Source organism: Mesocricetus auratus, unplaced genomic scaffold (genome assembly GCF_017639785.1).
Source record: "Mesocricetus auratus isolate SY011 unplaced genomic scaffold, BCM_Maur_2.0 Super-Scaffold_100007, whole genome shotgun sequence".
NCBI classification, from domain to species: Eukaryota; Metazoa; Chordata; class Mammalia; order Rodentia; family Cricetidae; genus Mesocricetus; species Mesocricetus auratus.
Window position 1 is genome coordinate 24321062 of NW_024429191.1, and position 23745 is coordinate 24344806.

At 40.8% G+C, this 23745-nt stretch overlaps 1 protein-coding gene across 2 annotated transcripts; it reads right to left on the reverse strand.

The window, feature by feature from the left end:
- Window positions 1–5163: 5163 nt before the first annotated feature.
- Window positions 5164–21974, reverse strand: Ublcp1 (ubiquitin like domain containing CTD phosphatase 1). Of its 2 annotated transcripts, none has more exons than XM_005071916.4 (11): window positions 21714–21974; window positions 18261–18458; window positions 17474–17565; window positions 17038–17123; window positions 16844–16959; window positions 15426–15524; window positions 14072–14109; window positions 13507–13605; window positions 10670–10786; window positions 7866–7993; window positions 5164–6239 (listed from the first exon to the last, which is right to left on the reverse strand). In XM_005071916.4, exons 2-11 carry the CDS (start codon window positions 18412–18414, stop codon window positions 6212–6214), a joined length of 957 nt encoding a protein of 318 aa, XP_005071973.1. In that variant the 5' UTR covers window positions 18415–18458; window positions 21714–21974; the 3' UTR covers window positions 5164–6211. The 2 variants fall into 2 exon arrangements, with proteins under 2 accessions (XP_005071973.1, XP_040604415.1); XM_040748481.1 differs by lacking the exon at window positions 21714–21974 and adding an exon at window positions 21626–21697.
- Window positions 21975–23745: the final 1771 nt, after the last annotated feature.

Genomic DNA, 23745 nt, shown 5'->3' on the forward strand with positions numbered 1-23745 from the left:
ATGCAAAGCAGAAGAAATTTTACTGATCAAGTCACCTCCTTTCCTCTAGTAGAACACTTTTACCTATGTAGATACCTAGCATTTCATCCCAATACAAATAAATCACATAATAACAAATTAAATAATTATGATGGTTACACAATTAAGAATTGCTGAATCACACTTCAAATAGGGTTTCCTAGTACAAAATTTTATCCCACTAAGACTGTCAACACAAAACAAACACATTGTCATTCCCACACTTAAACCTTACAATGGACCCTCCTGTGCCCCTAGTGTTCACTAGACTACTTACTGTGACCTGCAGAATTGAACCTTTTCTGTGGATTGGCCTGCCTCTGCCACACTTCCATCTTCCTAGACCCCGAATCTGTTGGTTTTTATCCTGCCTGCAGGTTTGTCACATCTTTCCACTGTAATCTTCTCCATAAATCCTGAGTAACAGTTCTTGCTCAGCTCTCTGTGCAAATGCCATTGCTGTGACTTGAATATGGCTTCATGGACCCCTGGAAGAGGCATTTGGTGGATGCTTGGACCTCAGTATGTTTGTTAATGTTGACAAGTTTACAACAGTTGGGACACAGAGGAAGGGTTCAGGTCAGTTGGTGGTGTGCTCATGGAAGCCTCTGTCGGAAGCCAGCCACTCTCTCCAACGACTTGCTTTGACAGTGTGGACTCTTCTCACACAGTCTTATCTCTGTTGCCCACCACTGTGTGACAGGACCAGGAAAACTTCTCCATGGGCTACACCGCGCTGTTTGGCTTTTCGGGCTTTCAAAAATGTAAGCTAAGCCGGACGTTGGTGGCGCACGCCTTCAATCCCAGCACTCAGGAGGCAGAGGCAGGCGGATCTCTGTGAGTTCGAGGCCAGCCTGGTCTACAGAGTGAGTTCCAGGACAGCCTCCAAAACAATACAGAGAAACCCTGTCTGGAAAAACCAAAAAAAAAAAAAAAAAGTAAGCTAAGTAAATTTCTTAACAAGTAGGCTGTCTCAGGGAACCTAGTTTCAACTCTGTTGCTATGGTTAAACATCCTAACAAGAGCAATTTTAAGGAAGAGAGGGTTTATTTGGTCACAATTCCATGGTACAGCTGATCATTGTGGGGAAATTGGTCTCATCCATAGCCAAGAGCAGAGAGACAATGAATACACCTAAGCCTGCTCATGCTCATCTCCCCATCTCCCCATCCCCCTCCCCACTCACACTTAATTAGTCCAGGATGGAACTCCACGGAATGGTGCCACCCATAGTGGGTCTTCCCACACCAATCAACAGTAAGCAAGACAATCCCCTCAGGCAAGCCCACAGGCCAGCCTGATCAGGACAATCCCTCAATGAGACTTCCCAGGTGACTCTAGAGTGTATCAAGTTGACAAATAACGCTATGGTGATGGAGAGATGGTTCAGAGGTTAAGAGTCCATTCTGCCCTTGCAGAGGACTCAAACTTGATTCCCAGCACCCATGTCAGGCAAATCACAACCACCCATAAATCCAATTCCAAGGTATCTGCTGCCCTCTTGTGACTTCCTCAGGCACCTGTACTCGGGTGCACATCTCTCTCTCTCTCTCTCTCTCTCTCTCTCTCTCTGTCTGTCTCTGTCTCTCTCTCTCTGTCTGTCTCTGTCTCTCTCTGCCTCTCTCTCTGTCTCTGTCTCTCTCACACACACACACACAGACACGTGCAAGAGCATGCAAACAAGAATGCACACTGCAAGTACATATGCAAAACAATGGAGAATACCTCATTCTTATGATCTACATACTTCTGAAAAGTCATCAGTTTAATCTTTAGTATCCAAGTTACCCACATTGGTTTGACAGATGCTTGTTGTAGACATGCATGTAGACACAGGAATCCCTGATGCTTAGTAACTTTTGGTTTGGGCATTTGTAAAGTTTGTAGTCTTACTGTTCATTAAACATGTTTAAAAAAATAGGTTCCAGCCAGCATAGTGGTACATGTCTATGATCCTATATAAAAACAAGGATGTGACTTGTTTCAAGGTGTGATTGAGTGGTAGGTTCTTATGGTAGATACGAGGAAAGAAAGAGTGCAGTCAGAGGTGTCTGGAAGAGTCCAGATCCAGGAGAGAAAGTAATAAACTGAACATGGCCAGCACACTGTACTGGCCATGAGAGGAGAAAGAGGGAGAAAAGGAAGACCAAACAGTGTAAAGCAGAAATGCCAGGGTTATATGGGAAGCTGTGGCAAGGGAAGCCCATGAGCTGGAGTTTACAGTAAGGGGTGGGGTGAAAAGAGCTAGTAGTCAGATACTGAGTAAGGCTGGAGGTCAGCATGCATTTTGGTATGCTAACGGGCACCACAGACAAACAGCTATTGTCCTTTCTGACAGTGATGAGGAATGGCTCCTTTGGTAGAGGGAAATAGGAACTCTCAAAATAGAAAAACCAATTTTTAATTCCTTTAAGATGTAAGAAGTATCTTTATTACATTTTTACTTATTTATAGAGAGTACACATGCCATGGCATGCATGTAGAAGTCAAAGGATAACCTCTAGTTATCCACCAGGGACCACACTCGGTTGTTAGACTTGGTGGCAAGAGCCTTAACTTGCTTAGTCATCTCATCAGCCCACAAATCACTGTTTTAAATACATTGACGATTTATATCAGGAAACCTTTTAAGTTTAGCATTTAAGAAGTTCTTGCTTATTTCCAGAGTCAACAATGACAAGGCTCAGTGGGTAAAGCACTGGTCCCAGTAGGTGAGGATCAGAATTTGCATCCCCAACATCCAGGGAATGCCAGGCAGACATGGTGGCCCACTTAGAATCCCAATGCTTAAGAAACAGAAAGGAGACCCCAGAACAGGCATACTAACACCACACTCTCATGTCAAAAAGGAGGGGGAAGAGGAGAGGAAAGAGGGAGTGAGAAGGGAGGAGGAAGAGGAACCACTAACAGGATTGAAAGGCTTTTAAGCTTTGTTCTTGTTTTGTTGGAGTCTTTCTATTGCCACGTTCTACATAGGTTCTCACTGGCATTTCAAGTGATACACATCTACTTTACAGGTCTGTCCTTTCTCCTCTAATTTACTGATCTTTCATAAATCTTAGATGGATTTAAAATTCTCTAAGGAGTTCTCTTTTAAGTTCAACACACTCAGCACACATACTAAGACCTACAAACATTTCCCCAAAGCTATTCTAAAAATTAGATTTTTACATAAATAGCTATGCATTTAATCTTCATAGGCACCTCTTAAGTTTTGATGTACAAATATTTCAGTAGATAATGATCTGCACCATCGGTGTCCTGTTGATGACTGAGTTGGTAGGAGAAAATCCCCAATATACTTATTCATTGTTCATGGTTGTATAAGTTAGTGTTCTATCACTGTGACAAAATACCCAAGATAAAACAACTTACAAGGAAAAGTTTAGTTTAACTGGAGGTTTCAGTTAATGGCTAGTTGGTTGTATTGCTTTTAGGCATCTGACAGAGATGTGGTGAAGCAAGCTGTTTACCTGGTTAGGCAGGAGGCAGAGAGCGCTCAATTCTACAGCAAAACCCAGCTTCCCGTGTCTAGCAACCTATAGGTGATCTGGTTATGAGATTAGTGCCCTTGTGGTCCAATTGCCTTCCCAAAGCCCTATCTCTGAGTACTAGTCTTCAACACATGAGTTTTGGGGGAAGTTTGAGAACCACAATAATATTAGTATTGACCACTAAATGACACTGTCTAAACACTAGTTTTGCATAGCCTTTTTTAGTCTCTTACCTCTGCACAGATCTACCCCCCATAGAAGACCGATTTATTTTCCATAATTGAACATGCTTCAGTTGCTTGCTACTCACCTGCTGATTCTTCACCTATTGAACTGAATGCTACTATAGACACAGGTAATTCAACATCCCAGTGCTATGAATGAATGAAAACCCAAAGGACTCCGGGGTCTCAAACCACTCTTTCAATGTGAGATTTCAAGATGCTATGTAGTTGTTAGGTTAAATATGCATCACTAGATATCAATTATTTTAAGCTTGGAATTATGCCTGATGAGTGAGTTTTACCAGATACACCGTTGAACAGAGATGTTTTTGCCATAAACCTCAAGAGTTAAAAGGTATAAAGGTTCACATACCTTGCACATGATCCCAAACACCCTTAAGGGTAACATACCAGCTAGGAAACTTTGATTTGGGTGCCACCTACTGGCAGGAAATGTATGTTAAAAGCCCACCTGGCTAAATGTGTAGTTTATGGTAAGAATGCTATTTTTTTTCCCCCTGGTCTGTTAATAACTTATCTTTCATGTTCAGCTCACATAAAAAGATGAAGCCATTCCTATTTGGAATAATAAACTCATTGCATAAGGAAAATGAAACAAACCAATGAAAAAATGTTCTAGTCTAGGACTGGTGAGATGATTCACGGTGCAAAAGGGCCTGTACAGAAACATGAGGACCTGTGTTCATAAGCCCAGCACTCATGAAGATCTAGGCAGGACACTGGAGAGATGGCTCAATGGGTTAAGTGCTTGCCATCTGAATATGAGGATCAAAGTTCAGAACTCTGGTACCTACAAACAAGACACGGCAAAGCCTGTAATCCTAGCACTCAGGAGATAGATAGGGAATCCTCCTGGCAGACTGGCTAGTTTAGCTTTGTTGTGTCAGCAAGAGTCCCTGTCTCCAGTAAATAAAGCAGAGAACTATCAAGAGGAATGACCAATGTCAACCTCTAACCTTCATGCACCCATGCATAACACACACACACATCCCCATCAGGAAAAAGTTAAGCAACACAAGAAAGACACAAGGTAGATCTGTCTAATTAGTAAGATCGTTTTAGCAAATAAGGTAGAAAGCAACTGAAGTCATAGGCAAACGCAAGCAAGAATAAAAACTTTAAAAAACAATTTCTATTGGCTCTTAATTTTTTAAGAATTACCAGACATTTGAGAAATATTTTAATAAATTATTTTCATTAAGCATTCTCATCTACTTAGCTGCTAAAACCATTTTGAATGGCTGGTGATATACACACACTTATTTTGCAGCTGGCTTCCAAATGATTCTTCCTGCCTCCGCATGCCAGGATCACATTTAGTTTTCGGAGGTCCTTGCCTGAATATGGTCAGTGATTTGACAAATAGGGGAAAAATATCCGAGACATTACTAAACAGATAACCAGTATTTTAAGAAAAGATATTTATTATTTACACCACTGAAATAGTCCCATAAGAACAATGTACACCATGTTCATTTAAAAGGAGCAATCCCTTCAAATACAAGAACTGTATAAAGCAATACTGTCAACACAAAACAGTGGTCACATTACATATCTGCAGGCTTAAGCATTGCAAGTAACAGGTATTTTTAATCTTATGGCTAGATATGTTTGCTGCAACGGTGTTAGTAGTTAGCAATGACACACAGCTGGAGTAGGCAGAAATGCTATCCATGCTTCGGAGTAGAGTTGGAGTTGGTGAATGTGCCTTTTCACTACTGCGGTAAACTGCTCATGACTAAGTTCTTAGGCAGAAGTGCTTCTACTTAGCCACCAAAAAGAAGTCTACTCTTGTCCTGTAGTGTTATTTCAGTCTGCTTGCTACCATGCCATCTAGGGCATAGCCTTTTCATGCAGATGTCCTTCATTCTTAAAGAACACTCACAACTCCGGCTTCGAGATCTTCCTGACAGATTGTAGAAGAGGAACTCTGTGACAAGAACAACAACTCTAGGGAGTTTTCAGCACAACAAACTTGTTATTATTTAAAAGCTTGTTTGGGCTTTTTGGTTTTGCTTTTGGTTTAAAGAGGGAAAGCACTAGCTAGTTGCAAGATAGGTTTGGTCTCAGACTCAGGCAGCTGATTATACAAGGAGACAAAAGTATACGACAAAACTTGTTTCAAAGTCACAGGATGACACTGGTGAATATATTTTTTCTACCTTCAATTTTCTTTTGTTTTCCATTTTTTAGAGGGCTAGGAAAAACACCTCAATAATCAATGCCAGAGAACATTTTCTTCAAGAGTAAATTAACATAGAGGGAAAAGAACTTTTTTTTAGCACTTTGTTATTATCTTCAAAAAAATACAAAATTAAATTTACAAAGCATTGGAAGACCACAGCTAGGCAGCCTGGCATATTCTCCAGTGTCCAGCACAATCATGGTTATGCCTAGCAAAGAAACAAAGGTCCATGGATCTCAAGGATCTTCAACTGTGAGTGTAACTGGTAACTACTGTCCTTGCTTCTTTGATAGATACCTGCAAGAAATGAGATAAATACGTCAAAGCTGGATTAGGCAAAGTCATGGAAACAATCTTCCTCTCCTGCCAAAGGACTTATTTCAATAATGGGCCTTTGAAGATCAGTACAGTTAGCAGCTACTAAAAACTGTTGAGTGCTCTGTGCCAACTGCTGTTATAATCACATGTGTTGAATTTCTGCTACAACTTCCTTCTATTTCTCAGGTACAAAGGTTAAATAATTTGCCAAGTCAGGCTGTTCAAATTCACAATTAGCCTTGAGAAGTTGCAAACATTAGTTACCACATCAACTGCCTTTTCCAATGTTAAATAGTATTGTGATTTCTAATTAGACCTCATCTAGAGATCTTATTATTTCCCGTATAAAGACAGTGGAATAAAGATACTACAGGGAGCAGGACACACATACACACACAGTGTGTTTTTAAAATAGGACTGTATTCAAGAGTGTAAAGGAGAAAGCTGGAGATGAAGCTCACAGGTACAGTGGCTGCATAGCATATGGCCCTAGATTCAATGCCCAGCACTACAAAAAGAAAAGACTATAAAGTTGTGCTACCAAGTGATCAACTATTTCCTTGTTATCACTTAATAGGATCTGCTGCTAAATTAAGATTTCCAACCCTTTCTCACACTTAGAAACTGCCATCATTAGCTATATGCCAAAGTAATGTAAAAAGCCAAAAGTGGAATTTGAATAAGAAAAGCACCCAACAGGGGTTTCTTCTGATGTTTACACCAGAACCAGATCTTCTTTAAAGGTCTGATTTCAAGGCAGCCTCACTTGTAGGACACATACCCCTACCATCTCTCCAGGTTTGCCTGGATGTGTCATCTTGATTTTGAATACAGTTGTATTGGACTTTTCCATGGCTGTACTTAGAAAAGGAGAATAAAAGACTACACGAATGCAGTAGTCTTTAGAAAGAAAAGTCATATGAAACTATTTTATTTTCTGTTTCTGCTACTATACAATGAAGTTCCTTGCAATGTTAAACAATGTCATGCTGACACACCTTACAGCATAGTAATAGTGGTCAACTCCTAGTCAGTCCCATGTGCTAGCATGTGTTTGTAAGCCCAGCTACTGGGGCGGGGGGGGAGCTGAGGCAGGAGGGCCAAGAATTTGAAGCATCACAGTCTACATAGAGATTTTGCCTTCAAGGACCATGGTGGGAGGAGGAGGGAATTCAGAGGGTGGCCTGCTTACTGTTACAAAGCTACTCACCAGCCTCTCAAGTTCTCAGTACTGCAATATTAAAGGCCAAGGAATGTGGGTTATGAGTAAGTTAGGGGTTAGAAGAAGCACTTTCGAGGAGATGCCAGTGGAAAAAACCATAATTTTAGAAGTTTCTCACTTTATATAAAAAACTAAGGGCACAGTGGTGGTGGTACATGACTTTAATCCCAGCACTCAGGAGGCAGAGGCAGGATCTCTGTGAGTTCGAGACCAGCCTGGTCTACAAAGCAAGTTCCAGGACAGCCAGAGATACACAGAGAAACCCTGTCTTGAAAACAAAAGCAAAACAAGCAACAACAACCAAAAAAATTAAGGGCACAGGGTGGCATTGCCAACATGTTTTCACTACTGGTGTAAAGAGACAAATGATAGTTAGCACCTACCTTTCCCAGTACTTATGATTCAGCTCCAGGAAGTCATCAAGCTTGGCTATCTCCTTGAGATACTGAGTGAGTTTCACAAGCTCTTTGTCTTTATCTCGATTCAGATGTGCTTTCATGAAAGGCCTTATCTGTCAAAAAACAAACAAACCTCACCTTATGACAGGAAAGCTAACAAAACCTCAGGCTACTCTTATCATTTCAGTCAGGCACTGAGGCTAAAATACCAATGCAAATGACTTTCATAAACGTATTCTACCCTTAGCCTACACCAGACACCACGGCCTCCTCCAGCACTGGAATCTGCATGGCCACTCCTGTCTTGCAGTGTTGCTCGCACTTTGTTTCCTTCTGGCATCTGAATGGTTTCCATTAACTGATTTCATTTCCACTATCTACTCTGTATGGAGTCAGCCCAGATATGAGCTTGACCTAAGCACAGTGGGTTATCTCTACTGCAGCACTCCTCTATGACAGTCTACACCTGTCACTTTGTTTGCTGTTTGCCTGTGTGTGCCATGTGCACATGCAGAAGCCAGGAAACCCTTTCAGGAGCCAGTTCTCTCCCTCCACATGTGGGTCCTGGGGATGGAACTGACATGGTCCAAGTCCAGTTCTCTCCCTCCACATGTGGGTCCTGGGGATGGAACTGACATGGTCCAAGTCCAGTTCTCTCCCTCCACATGTGGGTCCTGGGGATGGAACTGACATGGTCCAAGTCCAGTTCTCTCCCTCCACATGTGGGTCCTGGGGATGGAACTGACATGGTCCAAGTCCAGTTCTCTCCCTCCACATGTGGGTCCTGGGGATGGAACTGACATGGTCCAAGTCCCATTATGTACTCCAGAAAGCTGAGATTATCACACATTAATGTCAGTTCCCTGCCACACTTTGCCATAAACATTTCACTTTGTCATTTATGTATAAAGATCAGTTTCCATAAAAGTTCAGTCAAGTTTTCCCAAATGGTAAGGCTGACATATTCTATAATATTAATACTTCACTTAAAAAGCATTACTTCAAACTATAAAAGTCAGGACAACAAAAGTGAGACTGAATCTTGACTTAGGCACCGAGAAAATGAATTATGAGTTATTTTTACAGTTTTTTCAACCAATTATTTGTATTATACCTCTGTATTACTTCCCTAATAGCTTTGACTTTTCTTAAGGAGATCAGCTCAGGTATGTTTCTACAACTCAAGATAGCCTTTAACATTTTAAAAATAATTAAAATTGTAAATGAAATACATATTTAGGGTTTGTTTCAGAATATTAAAAGACAGAAGATGGGGTACAGAGTGAACACGCTTGCTTCTCTTCCAAGGCAACAGGCTAAGTCTGTACTAAAATCTCACCCTGAATCACCATTCTGACATTTGCACTACACTCATGATGCACTAAAGCCAACTCAACTCAAACTTTATAAAGCTTCAAGGACCTACTTTCTACAAGCTCCCATTCCTAGTCTTTATCAAGACCCTAGCTGGCTGAGAATTTTACGACAGAGAAAACCCTCTTAGCGACAGGGTTTCCACTTCTCCTGGAGAATCTTCACTTTTGTCACAGAGCACCTCTGTGTTCATACTGCATAGAGGTGCTAGCAGCCACGGGGACCAAAAGCATTCAAGCTTCACCATTCTCTGCTGCCAGACTGAAATGCCTCTGAGGCTGCTACACAGATTTCATGTGACTCATGCTAAGGTTATCACTGACTCAACAACCAAGTCACACGGACTCTGTCCAAATTCTGTCAAACACCCATTACATACATGATTATAAGCAAGTCCTGACTTTTCATCTTAGGATTAAGAAAAGGTATAAGACATATATGGCTCCTTCTATCACATGTGCCTGATAATTCTAAGATCTGCACTTGACTTATTAGCTGCAAAGCCCTTATTAGCTTCAGTTTAAAAGGAAAAACAAAAAAGAAATAAAGAAAAAGTATTACTAGAGCCAGCTCGCCAGAATGTCAGCAACTCTAAGGTATACACTTCTAACAAAACATCAGATTTCTGTTACAATTCAGTGTCAGCAAGTCCACGTTGCTCCCAGAGCCAGCTAAAACTAAATAATCAAGTGGGCTGGCTAACTAAGGTGACAATGCAAAAAGCAACATTCGTTTTCATTTGAACTTCCCCAAATACTTAAACTCCTCTTGCTTGTGACCATAAAAATATAAGCTCAGGGGGCTGGTCAGATGGTTCAGTAAAGACCACTAGCTGTTCTTGCAGAAAACACATGTTTGGCTTCCAGCACCCAAAAGGTTGCTCACAACCATCTGTAACTCCAGTTCAGTGATCTGACACTCTCTTCTGGAATCTGTGGGTATCAGATACACAAGTGACAAAAAAATACACATCTGGTAAACAGTTACAGACATACAATAACAACAGTTGATAAATTGTGTATGTGCGTGTGTACATGTGATACAGTATAACACCATGCATCACTTAACATTTCCTTTCCTGATATACATGAAATGGATTTCACCATTGTTTGGACATCACAGAATATACTTCTTATCTTACTGTACACCTAAGTCCAAAGGTAAAGTCTACTGCTCCCCGCCACAAAACTACAGCATGTTACTGTACTAAATACCATAGGCAATTATAACACATGATTAAGTATCTATACAAAGACAGGGCACAGTAAACATACTAGGCAACATTTTCTGCACTGTTAACAGGGCCCATACTAACACTCACTGTTTATTCATCTTTAACCGAAAGATCACCTAAAATTTCATGACACTCCACATTAGGTTACATAAGCCTAAGTAAGTAAAACTGTCTGTCTTACCTTCAGTCCATTCTGTGGATTCATTAAAAAATTTCTTCCTATGTCATCAAACATAATGGTGTTTTTTTTGCTGTAGAACTCAGAAAACTTCCCCCAAATGACACCAAGAGGCTTCACCTTAAAATAGAGGTTTATATTTAACTCAATACGTATTAACAGTTAACCCCATTCTAAAAGCAAAGCAAGCTCCTTCCTGCCTGCAGGGATGCACTGGCTGACCACCAGGCACATGACTGTGCACATCTAACTCACCTAACCCTACCGCAACACTTTACACCATTTTCACAGGAAGATTCTAGGGCAAAAAACCGTAAGTATTTCCTGGGCTAATGGATAACCCACCTCTCTCAAGACCTTTCAAACTGAGAACATCTTAGTGAGGAAAATTACACTGGGCTCTTTCAATTAAAAATTTAGTTACCTTGTTGAATATATCCATGTGTGTTTTGGTGGTGTTCCTTTGTTTTTGTTATTTCAGAGCCCCACTCTGCAGCCCAGGCTGGCCTTGAACTCATATTCCTCCAGCCTCAGCCTCCTGAATACTGGAACAGAGGTAGACGTCACTGTGCCCTGCTGATTTTGTCTTTAAATCACTGTGCTGGTGCCTGATTTCTAGGGCATTTGATGCACAAAGTTCAAAGGCACCAGGATTAATTCCTGGTTTTGTTCTGGAATTCCTAATCCAGGACTACAAGGGACAGAACCCTCCACAGACCTATCTGCGGACACTCACATAGTCTATAAAAGCCTCACAAACTCCAAACTGACAACGTTTCTCCACTGAAGAGTCACGTGTCACCAGTTCTGCATGAGGTGGAGGAATGTCTTCCTAAAGTGATTCTCATCCTTCCTAATGCTGCGGCCCTTTAATATAGTTTCTCATGCTGTTGTGACACCCAGCTGCAAAATTATTTTCATTGCTACATCACAACTATTAACTTTGCTACTGTTATGAATCATAATATAAATGTCGGTATTCTCTGATGATCTTAGGCAATCCCTGTGAAAGGGTCATTTAACCCCCCAAAGGGTTAAGACTCACCGGTTGAGAACCATTGTCATAGGAGGAAATGTTCACCAACTACCAACCTTTTATTTCGGAGAATAAATATGAACAAATCAGAACATTCAGAAAATGCCTCGAATGTGTCTTTTTTTTTTTTTTTTTTTTTTTTTTTTGGTTTTTCAAGACAGGGTTTCTCTGCGTAGCTTTGGAGCCTGTCCTGGCACTTGCTCTGTAACCAGGCTGGCCTTGAACTCACAGAGGTACACCTGCCTCTGCCTCCCGAGTGCTGGGATTAAAGGCTTGCACCAGGGTTTCCACTCAGAGATGTGAGAGGAATAGGCAGCAAGGAGAGAAATGCTTAAGGGTGCTTGGGTCCTCCACAGCTTAACATGAAGACGTTTTCTTCCCAGGAATACTATTTTAACTATTTTTTCCTCCTAAATTATCTCTACTACTTGTTTATTTCTGAAACAAAACTGCCCAGTTCTTTAGTCACTAATATAGGAACTGACGCAGTAAGCCAGACTCTTGGGGTTTGCAGGGAACTTCTCCCAGGAGGTTTGATGAGGAGGTTGTTCAGATACCAGGACATCTACATCCTATAATCTTAAGTCTAGCACACCTTGTTCCCCCAAACACAGGCTACTTCTCTAAAATTAGTATACTGATATTGCTGACCACAGAATAATCTGAAACATAGAAATTCACAAGGGAACATGTCAAATCATGTGTCAATATGACAGGTAACAGCTAGACAGTCTGATTCATTCACTTCCAGGCTTGGCTTTTGTTTTTGCTTTTAAAATAAAAAACAGCCTCAGAAAGTTCACTGCTAAGCTAAGGGGAATCCTAGAGTACATAAAAGCTAAGACCCATTCCCACCGGCCTGTAATAGTCATTGGGGCTGCCTTTACTTCTACACCTTAACTATTCTGCTACATCAAAAGAGGAAGTAGATTACGTCACAGGCGCCAATCCCAGCTCTCCATCCCTAATCACCAGCAGTTAGCTGTCCTTTGCTGTCTCACTGTTGCAGCCCTGCCTAGCATTTCCTGAACTCCACAATACTTTAGACCCTGGAAAGCAAGCTGTAGGTGGTAATCATGCCTCCCTCCTGGTGTGTGCAGTAGTTCTTGCACTGAGCAAGTCCTCATGGGCTTAGACCACTGTTTGAAACACTGGCTCTCTTCATTCTTAGTACATGTTTTCAAAAGGCACAGACAACATTTCCTGCATCTTTATTACTAACTGTGCCTGTTGTAGAGCCTTGTAGAAGCAGTCACTTGAGTAAACCATGTCAAAATTCCTCAGTTTTAAAGTCCAGTTCTCTTCTCTGATGTCCTGTTGCTATTTTCTAGGATATAACCTGGCCCGTGTATTATATAATACATCAGTTTCTTCTAGAGAAGGGTAAGCATACTTCTTGATAGTTTTCAGTTTTTCTCTTCTACTTAGTCCGGCAGTGCTTCACCACCATCATCACAGCTAGCCCTAACACAGTTCCTTGCTAGATAGCCTTCCAACAGCCTTGCTTGCATCGTTATAATTCATTTAAAAATTTTTAAATTAACTCATTTATTTTTTTGATACATGGCTCAATTACATAGCCCTCACTCCTCACTGACCTGGACTTTGTAGACAATGATTGGCCTTGAACTCAGAAAGATCTGCCTGCCTCCCTAGTGTTACAAATCTTTAAAATACAATGTCTTTGTCAAAATTCAACTGTTTTACTATCTGTTCAGATGAAATTCTAAATTCTTTCTTTCTTTTCTGTTATTTAAATATAAAATCTACACTCATCTTTAACAAAAGAAATTGGAGTTCTTACATCGATGAGCCCTCTCCTTGGAGTGTGCACGGTTATCATAGCAGCACTGTCCAGCATGAAGGTAATCTTATAATTGGCATTCGTGCTGACCCCCAGTTCCTGTAATACAAATGTTCATGAAGTTAAAATACAAGTGGGAAAAAATCCCAGGCTTTCTGAACATTCTACCTGCAATTTCTCAAAATGCCAATTTTCTATAGCAATGGCAGCCACATTTTGCTACACAACTTGTTTTGCTGACCTGTGTCAGTGAGTAAATCCTAAGTGGATTCATTCCTAACTGGCCATTTTAGAATGAATCATCTCATCAGCATAACACATTAGAGCAAAGGGCAAAGCAAACATTACTGGAAGGTAAAAAGGGGCTTAGCTTTTCCTTGGAACCAGCTTAGTCATTCAGATCAACCCATCATTAAGCAGGCTCACATGCACCTCTACTCCCAATACTGGCATTCCATAGCTATTAAAAGACAGCCAGTAAAAATGAAATTGACTCTGTTCTAGAATCTTTGATCTGTCAACTGTGATTTCAAAACATTGTGAGATGCTTATTTCTAACACTTACTTTCATTTTAGCTTCAATCCACTTCATATTTGTTGCAGCTAAAACATGAGGAATAATACAATATACATGAAAAGTTTGAGTTTCATTAAAAAAAAAAACTTCTTCTGAATAAATAAGCTTTTTAAGCAAGACCACAACTTTAAAAACATCATAAATAATGGTCCCTAATAAACTTACTTTAGTGTGTCTTCTAAAAAGAATAATACCTAAACCATTTGTATTTGTATGACAGAGGTAACCATGATAAACTAAAACCCAAACTACTTTTAAATCAGTCCTTCCACTATTCTTTATTCATTCCAAAGTTAAGTTTGAGATGTGTGGATCTCAACTTTCTCTGGCCAGGGATCCAGGCAATGCATAAGCACATATGGTGTCAAAAGTCTGTGTGGAAGATTAGCCAGGCTTTGTTAGTCTTAGCAAATGAAGCTCTTTGAGCCAAGCATCTTAAGAACAAACCTGAGACAAAAGTATGAAGCCCCCTATGCTACATTACATGTCTGTAACAACAGACATTAGATGACACACCACTGACACAAAAGTCAATCCTCATCTTCACAGGTTCTCCTTGTCTCGACTTACACTTTAATGCAGAATTGGTCCATAAAACCAGAAGTTTAAGAGTGTCGTATTTGCAATGAAAACAATCGTAAGAAAGATATTAACTTAGTAGCTGTTCTGAACATGTAATTTCCAGATGAAAAACAAGGAGACACACAGAATAAGACAATCATTCATTATCAAGAAGTGGGAAGATAAATGTCAACTGAACTCAAAGTGTGACCTTAGTCACACAGCAAATTTCTATTCTGCAGCAAACCCATGACCAACATGGGTCTACATGTCCTTGAATGTCCAAAGACCTCAACATCAAGAGCACTGCTTCTGCCATGTATTAAGTTTGCCTTAAGCAATTCACACTATTATTTCTGTCCAGTTATATTGCTAAGATTTTTTTTAAAAGAAATGTCTGTCTCCAAATATTTTGAAACTAGAGTAAGGAAAAAAGGGGGAGGTATTAAGGATTAAGGGCTGGGGAAATAGCTCAGTGGCAGAGTGTGTCTCTAGTCTGCAAAAAGTTCCTAGGCCAATTCCCAGCTCTGCAAAAGCAAATAAATAAACACTTTTATTCTAACACCATGGCCTATTCTTATCCTACATTCAACTATCTTCTTACTATAAAGAAAATATGCATGTACTTCTTATAATGACATAAGAAAGTCAAACAACATTTTAGAAATACAATTAAAAAATATTAAATTTAAACAGGTCTTTTTAAATTATGCTCCATACCACAGAATAGTATAAGTATCAACCTTATTTCCATGAAATCTAATAAAAAAATTAAGCTTACACCAAATAACAATGTCATAATCTTCATATGCAGATGTTAGAAATTCATGAAGATATGGTCTCATTAACTCTACCCCCGTCTCTGCACAAGACCTATGATCTAAAAGAAAACGGATCATAAAAACAATTATTAGTTTATTATCAGGGACAAGTGCTGGGTAGAATGAAGCTATTATAAAAAAAGTAATCTATCATGGGATACAAGATATACAACTGCAAATAGCCTGACACTAAGGACACTGAGGATGAGCAGATGTTTTACAACGCACAGAACTTAACGCCCTTGAACTGCAGTTTCAGTGGATCAATTCTGTGAATCACACAAAGAGCAACACTGAAAATGAAGACTTACATGGACCACTGTGCATTTTTTCTCATCTAGTTTGAATATGATTCACAATATGAACAGTAAGGGAGGCACCCATACTTACATATACCCATCATCCTAAGAAAATCAACTTCACTATTCAAGTACAATCAGCTGACTAATTCTTAAGAAAAGTGCACAATAAGTTATAACACATTTAACATTTAGGGTTACAAGCAAGAAAATTTTACTATCAGAAAGTATTTATTGCCAATACTAGAAGATGAAACAAACGTCTTTCTTTTTCAATTGACATGATTAATTTTAAATTTAAGAAAGGTGCCTGAATATATTTAGACAGAAAACAAGGCTAAAATATAAAAAACACTATTGTTAAAATAGCTCTCATAAAAAGTTTCAATCAAGGTTAAGTTGGTTAAATTATGACACATCATCATTCTATTTCCCCACAAATAACCTAGGTGTGTATACAAATATATTTTTAGGTATGTGGCTTAGTCAGGGTTTTGATTGTTGTGATAAACCACTATGACCAAAAAGTTCTTACAGCTCTCAGGAGAGAAGTCAGAGCAGGAACTCAAGGTAGGAACTGAAGGAGAGCCATGGAAGAATGTCATTTACTATGTTGCTCCCATGGCTTATTCAGTCTGCACCCAGGACCACCAGTCCTGGGAAGGCAACACCCACAGTAAACTGGGCCCTTCCACATCGACCATCCATCGAGAAAATGCACCACAGGGTTACCTACAGGCCAATTATGTGGAGGCATTTTGTTTTAATTAAGATTCCTACTCCCAGATAATCCTGGCTTGCACAATATATATTTAATTCAAAGCAAAAGTAACAAAAAAAAGGAGATACACACAAACAATGTAAAACAACAACAACAAAAAAATCAAAACATTAAAAGTGACCATCTTTGGTTCTTAAAAGGATAGGTAATGCCTTCATTTGCTTACCTGCATTTCCTAGATGAATGATTTATTTTTGTAACAATAAGGGAAGCTTTCAAATACTTCATGTGAACATGGAGGGGCTGGGTAAAAACTGTTAGCATATAAAAGAACAGCTGACTACCTTAACTGACTCACCAAATAATGTATAATCGACATCCAGCACCAGAAGCTTTTTCCCTTCCCTGGGAGGGTTCAACACTTCCACTTTGTATTCCTTGACTCTGCGAGAGATCTTCAGTAAGTTTTCTTCCCTAACAGAAAAGGTAAGAACACATGAAAACCCCCTCTCTTCTCACATGACAATGTTTTTGAAGGCCAAGAGCACTTACCTATTTTCTACTTCAACTATTTCATCTTCAATGTCAAAGTCGTTGATGACATCATCATTGTCAGGGGGAGGACACAAGACATCTTCCTATTAAGACAGGAAAGTTGTGTTTCACCGTAACAAACACATGTTGGCAATCTGAGCTTAAGCACACACTGTGGGAAAATTCCCGCTGTTAATTACTTGCTCTGTATGTCCCCTGGGCATATCTGACATGTTAAATTTCACCACATAGGCTACATTATACTTACAACTAACTATATACTAAAAAGTTCCCACTAGTTAGCTCTACTGAGTTAATACCATATTCATCGTGCAGTTATTTTTCACTGGTCATAAGATGGAAACTTTTACTACAATTAAAACTATGCTATAACAGTACAGTGTATATCATACCACCTTCAAAGGGACATATGGTAACAAAAGTAAACATTTACCAAGCTCTCCTCACGAGTTCCCATCATCATGATTTTAGTATTTGGTTTCAGTTTGAGAGCTCCAAGCTTAACATCATTTTCTGCAGGTTTGCCTACAATACAAGCAAATGACTGTTTTCTCACTAAAGTTCAAATGCTGGTTCCACTATCCCATTACATAAAAGCCAAACATGAACAAGTCTGGTAGATTTGGGTTTCTTTTGTTCCTTTCTTACAGGAAAAAAAAATGCTATTACTGAATATGCATCTAGCATAATAAGTCATAAGTAATACAGGGGTTGTCTCCCTGAGTCCCATCTGGCCCGGCAGTAGACTACCTGAGCAAAATCAACTTGTGTATTTTATTGCTCAAGATAAAGATGGTACTGCTCTAGAAGCCTTGAAGCCCAAGACTAAATTTTAGATTCTCTATTACTCCAAATTCACCTGTCAGTGACATAAAAAAATACGAGAACAGTGCCAATAAACTAAGTATAATCTCCACTTCTGAAACAAGAGACAATTTGGGGAGAATACAAGGCCCAAGTAATAATGAAAGGTAAATCACAGATGCCAGAAATAAATGATTCTCACCTAGGATTTCTGTGCCAAAGCCTTACCAAGCAAATACTAACTGCCAGGGGACCCAAAGTCATTCAGACAGTAGTGTAACTGTTCATATTCTTATATTTATCACTGAAACAAGTTTAGGAAACTCAAAAAAGTTTCTTATATATATAAAAAAAACATAACAGCAAATAGAAAACCCATAACCACCAGTGTAGAAACCTCAAAGTGGGGAGATTACCTTTAACTTTGAGCCCCAGTAATTTCTGGCGCTCTGGGAGCACTCCTGTAAGGGTCTTGAGGAACTGCTTGAGATCCAGCACAGTATCATCTTCTGAAAGCGTGGTCACCGAGTACTCCTGTCCACCCCATTTCACAATGATGGGGAGTGCCATTCTCCAAGCATATGAAATGGTAGCTTTCTGTCAGAAGAAAACACCTAAGAGACAGGCACATGCAAATGGAAGACATTAAAATTGATAGATCAAACACAATAAACTCTATTGTTCAGCCTGATGGTAGAGATGGGTGTGTCTCCTCAGAAAAGTACTCTCAGAATCCTACAAGCTACAATTTTCTTACTTGTTCTGACTTATTAGTATCTCCTAATACCCTCAGACTCCTCTTGTTCAACTAGAGAACAATGAGCTGCCGACCCATCCTGCTTTCTTTGGTTGGGCTTATGCATGCTGGAGAGTCGAGCCCACACAACAGACATCATTTTCACTAAATGTTAAAGAGGCATTCATTAGGAGCACTGAACCCAGAGCAAACTACCTAGGCTCAGACCCTAGATTTTCCACTTATTATTTGACTCCTGAAGTTATCTTGCTTAGCACACACAACTTTCCTCATCTGTAGAACAGGGGAATACTATTCACATTTGCATCCTAGGGTTCTTATGACAATTAAATCAACTAACATTTCTAACTCATGGAGTACTTGGGAAGCACTATATTAAGTCTTAATTATATAAATTTAAACCCAACAGTTTATTACGCTTCAGGCAGTCCTAGATAATACACATTTAGTGTTTTATATTTTACCAATTGACCAGATGTGCAAAGATCATCTCATCTGATAAAGGTATCTGATAAGAATATTCCCCTTTTCCCATTATGGAAATAGTTATACTCTATTCAGGAGCACCTAAATGGTGTGGGTTTTCTGAATAAATCTCAACACACTGTATATCAAAACTTTAACTTAAAGTGCATCTACAAGAGTTAAAGATCAAATTTCAGTTAAAAAACAAAACAAAACGAGCAAACCTGTTCATATAGATCCACAAAATGTTACATGGCAGCTGCTGTTCTCCTTAACAACTAAATGCAGGTTGCTTGTCCCATAAAGCTTTCACCATTATAAACTCATTTCCTTGACAGGTCAGAGAACTGAGTTTCCTGATCTCAGACTATTGGCATGTTGCAAAGCTTTCACGTACACGATGGAGCATCTGTTTGTACTACTCATGCAATCACCACAACCAATTGCTAGAGACAGTAAATTTCATGTGACAATTGGCAAAAACCTAACTTGGAAAGTCTGTTACCGTGCTCCTTATAAAAGATTAACAAATCCCTTATGCATTTCCCTTTATAGTCACATTTATATTTACTCATGTTAATACTATTCTACAGAAAATTTGCAGCAAGCCTGCTAACTAAGGCAATAAATGCCACTTTTGGCAGAATCTGCCCCCCCAAAGTGCTATGACCTTGAATAAAAAGGCATGAGGGCCAAAATGCAATAGTTTACATGTTCTTTTTCTGTAAGACACAGAGATGGGAATGAGTGTTCCTAAGAGTTAGGAAGGCATCCAGCATTCATTTGTGCTGTGATGGGCAGAGTAGAGCTTAGAGACCATGAGAGTGTTCTCAGACTAGTGGGTCTCAACCAAGAGCACTGACCTAACAGGAAAAGACTTCAGAAGTTAAAGGAAAACGGACCAAATGTGAATTTTACCCCGTCTTACTCTACCATCTCTGAATCATGCTGAAGTCTGAGCATGCCATTCCTCTAGGCTCTTCCATGTTACCAGCTTTAGAAAAAACTGCCTTGTTAACTCCAGAAACAGCTGACCTGAACAAGGGGGAGCTCTTGAATCCCAGACTGATGGCTGGAAATCCAGCATGGGACTGATCCAGACTCCCTGAATGTGGGTGTCAGTGAGGAGGACTAGGTAATCTATTGAGCCTTGGGTAGTAGATCAGTATTTATCCCTGGCATACAAATGGACTTTGGGTGCCCATCCAACAATGAGAGATGCACTCTCAGCCTGGACTCTTGGGGGAGGGTCTAGGCCCTGCCCTGAATGAAATGACAGACTTTGGACACCCCCATGGAGGGCCTCACCCTCGCTGGGGAAAGGAGTGGGGATAGGGGGGGGGCGTGGGAGGAGGGGGAGGGAAAGGGAGAGGACCCTGGGATTGACATGTGAAGCAACCTTGTTTCTAATTTAAATTTAAAAATAAAAAAGGAAAGATGCCAATATGTATGTGAGGGGGACAAGAAAGGAAAAAAAGAAAAGAAAAAGAAAAAACTGCCAACGGCATTGTATGTGCTTAACAAAACAGCACTGCTTCATAACGAACTTCTGCCACAAATGGTAACTACAAGTTGGTGAAGGCCCTAAAACTCCGGGCATAGACAACACAAAGGTTATACAAACTTTTACGGCTTAAGTTCCTAAAACTTTTTGAAAAAATTCTCAGTCTTATTTCATCACTACTGAGAATCATGCAAGGCATAAAAACACATGAGCATTTTTATGCTTTTTTCTTATACAATTCTAATAGTTCATTACATAAATCTCCGCTGGGGGATGGCAATCAAACTCAGAAGTACATTCTTATGGGATATGTAAAGAATATACATTTAAATCAGAGTTCTACTTAACATCCAGTGCGTTGGCTATGCCTAGTCAATTCTTATCTCTGGCCCTCAGCCTGCTAAACCCTAGGATGAGTCCATTCAAATTTACGTGTTTTGACAAACGATGACACCTCAAAGCACTTTGTAAGCTGCAAGGAGCTAGATGGATGAACCGTAGATGTGAGAGAAGAGCATGCTAAGCATCGTAACTATCTGAAATGATCTTCACAATCCTGAATTAATAACTGCACTCACTTATACAGACTAGAAACCTGCAAAATCCATCCCAGCGACTCGCGCAACACCGCACAACTAAAAGCAGCTTAAAGGCGGCAATTTCAAAAGTAACAGCTTGAGCTTTTCATTTAGCCTGGCAAAACTGAGTGTGTGGTAGTGGTGTCCGGGTACCGGCCAGCAGCAGCCGCGCAGAGGGCAGCTGGGACGGGCCCGCCCGGGAGAGCATCTGAAGGGAGGCAGAGACCCAGAAACAAGCTGCCTAGGACGCCTTCAACAACCACCTTGAGGGAAGGGCGAGACAGACCCAGCCAGAGGGAGGAATGAGGCCTGCGGCACGCAGAACATTCTAGGATGTGGGAAGCCTTGGGATCAGGTGAGAAGGCCGGATGCGAAGGCGGCGGCCAGGACCCGCACCGCATCGGGACAGGGGCCTCTGGGTGTCGGGCGGGACAGCCGCGGTCGCAACCCGCCCGCCCGGCCCGCAGCGAAACAAACCGCGAAAGCGCATGCAGTCCAGTGGCATCCCCCAGCCGCAGCGTCGCCTTCACAGGCAGGCGTGTAGACCAACCCCGCGTCCTCTCACCTGGAGCGCGGCGGAACCAGCCACAGCGGACGCAAAAGCCGGCCGCAGCGGAACCTAAGGAGACCGGAAGTGAGGGGAGGGGCCGGAACCGGCGAGCGGAAATGTGTGGTGGAAACCGGAAATGTGCTGTAGTGGCGACGAGGCGGCAGTTTGTTTGGTTTCTCTTCAAATGCTAAGCCCGGGCGATTCCCCGACCAGAATCTCCATGAAGTGGCAAGAAAGCCGAAGTCTTTTCCAGACTGTGACCTCTGGAAAAGGGACCCCCGGTTCCTGGGTGGCCGCCGGTCATTCTGCGCATGCTCCGAGTCCGGGTGGGCGCCTTGGCCTTGTGACGTGTTTTCTCGCCGAAGCCGAGCAGCACGCTGCGGCGTGGGTCGCTGGCGACTCCGTCGTGCCGCTGGCGCTCACGCGACTGTAGCTCGTGCGGCGGTGTCATGTGCCGAAGGAAGACGAGCAGGTGACCTTAGAGAACCGGAGACCAGACCTTTCCGTAGACCAAAGGAGCCAGTAGTAATGTAATTTTACCCCACCCGAGAGAAAAACGGAGTGTCCGGAAAGAGAAAGGGCAGGCCAAAGCGACCCAGACACTCGGGGAACAAAAGCCTGTGTGACACCTGTGGTCCAGATTGGTGTATCGGCTCAGAACCCCACCCACTCACACCTGCTAATTCTCTTTCCAAGATGGAAATACATGATACAGAGCCCGAAAACGCCGAGAGACCGGACTCGACTTAAATTATAATCAGCCAATTTTTTTTTTAATCTTTCAGTTGCCACTTTCCTTGGTTTCCGTGAGCTGAAAGGGAAGAGGGCTTTTAAAGGCAGGTTACACTTACTTCATTTCTGTGGAATTTACAGCTATATGAGGGGACTGCCTCACTCTCCTTGTGCTTAACGATAAGCAGAGTTTATAGAAACCAGAGCAAGCAGTTAATCATTTCATAGCAGTTTTGCACTTCTGGGGAGGGAGCAAGGGGTCAGAGTTGCAGGAGCTTATCTTTTAGGAATTTAGAAGGGGTACCTCCCGTAAAAGAACGTTTTCCTTAGCCTCCACATACAAAGTAGTCTCTATCTGAGCCCCTTCAGTTGCCTCGTGCCTGTAATCTCAGCACTTGGGAGGCTTAGGCAGTAGAATAGTCTGTAAGTTTGAAGCCAGCTTGGACATAAGAGAATTCTAGTTCCAGTCCTGGGATCTAAAATGAAACTGCCTCAGACAGAAATAAACCTCAACAGGGCAGAACCCTTCTGGTCCATGCAAGAAATTCCCAGTATCACTTGTTAAAAAACAAGAAAAACTACAACAAAACCTTAAAAAATAAATTGAATGTTATTAGTCCCTAGATAGGTATATATGATATGATACTTTATAAAACTTTGGTTTTGCATTCAATCCCAAAGACCTACAAGGTAGAGCTAACTCTTGAAAGTTGTCCTCTGACTTCATGTACTGTGGCACAAGTACAAAGACACAAGCACAAAAATTAGCGTAATGTTAAAATTATAAAAACACAAAACCAAAAATTTTTAAACTGGTTTCTTTAACAAAAAAGGGGGGAAGGGAATTAAAAAAATAATGTCCACATGTGTGTCTTTCTTTTTAATCAACAGAGATGTGTATTTTTTTCATTTCTTGGGCTTGTTAGAAATAAAACAACTAAATTTTCTGTCTTGGCCATTCTTTTAAAGATTTTGTTTATGTGTATGAGTGTTTTGCCTTTGTGTTTATGTTTTCACCACATTCATGCCTAGTAAGAAGAGGGGTTTCACATCCCCTGGGACTGAAGTTAAGGGATAGTTGTTACTCCCCACATGAAGGCTGCGAACCAAGCTGTGTCCTTTGCAAGAGTCATGGCTCCAGTCCCAACTCAGGGATTTTAACCCAACATCTCTTCCTTGCTTTGTTTACCCACTAGATGCTTGGCATGGCCCGGTTCTAGTTTCCTCACCATAACTAGTATAGAGTTTGTTAATCACCAAGGTCAATTAAAATACATGAAAGCTACACTATCATTGCCATAGCAACACTTTATAA

Coding starts and splice junctions, on each gene's coding strand:
- Ublcp1 (XM_005071916.4), bottom strand. CDS start 18,414: ATGGCACTCCCCATCATTGTGAAATGGGGTGGACAGGAGTACTCGGTG. Junction 13,606..14,071: donor GGATTGAAGCTAAAATGAAA/GTAAGTGTTAGA, acceptor TTTGTATTACAG/GAACTGGGGGTCAGCACGAA. Junction 6,240..7,865: donor AATCATAAGTACTGGGAAAG/GTAGGTGCTAAC, acceptor CATTTCTTGCAG/GTATCTATCAAAGAAGCAAG.